The sequence below is a fragment of the Limulus polyphemus genome, unplaced genomic scaffold (assembly GCF_000517525.1).
Source record: "Limulus polyphemus unplaced genomic scaffold, Limulus_polyphemus-2.1.2 Scaffold14125, whole genome shotgun sequence".
Classification (NCBI taxonomy): Eukaryota; Metazoa; Arthropoda; class Merostomata; order Xiphosura; family Limulidae; genus Limulus; species Limulus polyphemus.
The window spans coordinates 533-3,809 of record NW_013679735.1 but is presented as its reverse complement, the minus strand read 5'-3'; the positions used below and the strand labels follow the sequence as shown (position 1 = coordinate 3,809).

Below are 3,277 nucleotides of genomic sequence, written 5' to 3'. Positions count from 1 at the left end.
ATATTCAATTAGCTCTAATGATGGCCAGATTGGTTTTTGTTTATTCAATTAGCTCTAATGATGGCCAGATTGGTTTTTGTATATTCAATTAGTTCTAATGATGGCCAGATTGGTTTTTGTTTATTCAATTAGCTCTAATGATGGCCAGATTGGTTTTTGCTATAAGTACATAGATTATTATGATTGGAAGTTATAATTGTATCACTGTACCTACACCCTCATATAGAATTATCTTCTGCAGACATTCACTCAGATTCTTCATTTTGCAGGACTGCAACCTAGAACTTACACTGCACAACAGTCAGTGTTTCAATTGATTGTTTGGTGCACAGAATGGAAGATTGGATTGTTTCATCTATTAACCCTAGTGGGATGGCTGAAGTAGATGAAGGATCACTTCAAAAGTCCATGGACAAAAACAAAGAATGTAAGTTTATCTTGATTCCATGCTTAGTGTGGTTTAATACCTTATCAGTGATAGTTCATGGTAGGTGTGTAAAGCTGTAGTGGCTAAACTTAATTGCTGTGTATTTTTATTTAACCAGTTATAGAAAGGAAGATATATACAGTTTTATTCTGCTGTTATATAATATATCTCATGTTCAATTAAAGTAGAAAAAATATTTCCAAAATGTAAGCATTCTTTAGGTGACCTTATTCCTCTACATTGACTTCACACACACTGTTGTTTTCTAAATAAACCACAATATCTTTAAAGGAATTTCATATTTCAGTGACTGGTAATGCCATTAATTTCTTTATAATTCCTTTCTATAGCCCTTTCTTTATTATTAGTTCAAGAAAAAAGGACAACTCACGGTATATCTTAACTTTAAGGACAGTTAGAGGTTTATGAAGGAAATTTAAATACATTTAAAACAAATGTCTATTTTTCCTTCACATTTTGTGATGTAGATAACCCAGTAATTGAACATGTGGTTGTTTCTGTTTCTTCATGTGTTATGTTATAGGTAACCCAGTAAGTGAACATGTGGTTGTTTCTGTTTCTTCATGTGTTATGTTATAGGTAACCCAGTAAGTGAACATGTAGTTGTTACTGTTTCTTCATGTGTTATAGGTAACCCAGTAAGTGAACATTTGATTGTTACTGTTTCTTTATGTGTTATGGTGTAGATAACCCAGTCAGTGAACATGTGGTTGTTACTGTTTCTTTATGTGTTATGGTGTAGATAACCCATTAAGTGAACATGTAGTTGTTACTGTTTCTTCATGTTTATGTTATAGGTAACCCAGTAAGTGAACATGTGGTTGTTTCTGTTTCTTCATGTTTATGTTATAGGTAACCCAGTAAGTGAACATGTGGTTGTTTCTGTTTCTTCATGTGTTATAGGAAACCCAGTAAATGAACATTTGGTTGTTACTGTTTCTTCATGTGTTATGTTATAGGTAACCCAGTAAGTGAACATTTGGTTGTTTCTGTTTTTTCATGTGTTATGTTATATGTAACCCAGTAAATGAACATTTGGTTGTTAGTTTCTTCATGTGTTATGGTACAAATAAACCAGTAAGTGAACATGTGTTTGTTTCTGTTTCTTTATGTGTTATGATGTAACTACTTCCTTAAGTGAATTATAGTTTCACTGATGGTACTGTTCTGTGATGGTTATTTTTTTTATTATTATTATTGTCAAAACCTATTTTAATGATGAAACATACTGAAAGTTCTGTTTGAAATTATAATTATAATCCAGCATTAAACAACTTCAAGACTAATAATTATTTACTACAACAGAAAAACATCTAACAGGGTTATATTCACCTTAAAACTTACACTGGTAAAGAGTTGTTTACATTTTATAGTTAGTTTTATCCTACTAACTTCTGTTACAAAGTCAGCAACCAAAAGTAAGAGTAAAAAGAAGAACAGATCAACACTGTGAAGAATGATAACATGTAACAGTATATAATATTCAATTTGATGAAAACACTTATATATATTTTTTACTCTTCCCCTTATAGCTCTACAAAAGAAGCTTATGCTTCGAAGACCAATTAATCAGCTAGTTGAACAAGGAATAATGCCACGTAAGTTTTTAGAACAAGAATTTCTTGTTGTGCTTTCTTAATTGTAGACGTACATGTATTTATACTGAGCATGATTAAACTGTTTTGTTTTTTACAATAAACTGATGCAGGTATTTACTAAGATATTTTTTTCGCAGCTTTAAACACTCCACCTGCATTCCACGAGCAGCGCCAGAAGCTGGAGCGAGCAAAGGTAATCTAAAAAAACTCTCAAATTCTTAAATACTTAGGCATTTATGAATATAAACCCTGAGCTGTACTTGGTTTAATATTTTGTATTAAATTTAATACAGAGCTTTGCATCCACTAAGTAATAATAAAAATGCATTATTAGTTTTAAAATGAAAAATTTTACTTGGAGATAAAAACATTTCAAATAATTGCAGTAGAGCTAATAAAAACAACTTTGAACTTGTAACAAGACTTGCTTCAAGTTATGATAACAATGAATATTTTTATGTAGTAAATAATATTGTTGATGTTTTAGTTTTGACTTAGTATTTATTTTCATAAAGTAAATATTTTGATTACAATATAGTTTTATGAAGTAAATCTAATTTCATATGTTGTGTACTTTTCAATAATGTTATTTTTATAAAGTAGATTTAATTGTGATATTATGGGTTATTGCTGTTTGTAAAGTATGCTGAAAGAGGATCCATAAACAGTGTTTGAATTATGGTACACATTGGGATAATGTAGATATTGACATTACTTATTAGCTGTAGTATTGTTTGTGTTTTACTCTGAGCACTTCTTTCTAGTATTAGTCAATCACACTAACAGCTTATGTTTCTTTAAATAAACATGGTAATTAAGATAATACTTTAAAAACTTTACAAATAGTTGCCAGATATCTAAATGGTTTACATTTTTTTATATGAACTGCCATAGATGGGTGATTATCTCAAGAACAAGATACAAAAGCGACCAGAACGACAAGAACTCATCCAACAACATATTTTGGAAGGTATATGTTTGAATAATAAAAGAAAAATATTTTTTTTTATGAAACATTTGAAAAATTGCATCAATATATATTGTCTCAAGGTTGCTGATTTCACATCATCAGCTAACTGTATAATACTGTAAAGAATGTGTAAGGTAAGAGTATATATGTGCTTTGCTATTTTAGATGAGAATGTTCTGTAAACAATGTGTATTTTTAAGTGTAAGGTAAGAGTATATATGTGTTCTGGTATTTTAGATGAGAATGTTCTGTAAACAATGT

At 29.8% G+C, this 3,277-nt stretch overlaps 1 protein-coding gene across 1 annotated transcript in view; it reads left to right on the top strand.

Moving 5' to 3' along the window:
* LOC106477309 (MKL/myocardin-like protein 1) overlaps window positions 1-3,016 on the top strand; it is a gene marked incomplete at its 3' end in the record, with an annotated part of 4,348 nt that extends 1,332 nt beyond the window's left edge. The window contains exons 2-5 of the mRNA XM_013937894.1: window positions 270-427; window positions 1,981-2,046; window positions 2,184-2,239; window positions 2,941-3,016. Coding sequence (XP_013793348.1) covers window positions 334-427; window positions 1,981-2,046; window positions 2,184-2,239; window positions 2,941-3,016 — 292 coding nt within the window. The remainder of the gene's footprint in view (window positions 1-269; window positions 428-1,980; window positions 2,047-2,183; window positions 2,240-2,940) is intronic.
* Between the last annotated feature and the right edge of the window lie 261 nt (window positions 3,017-3,277).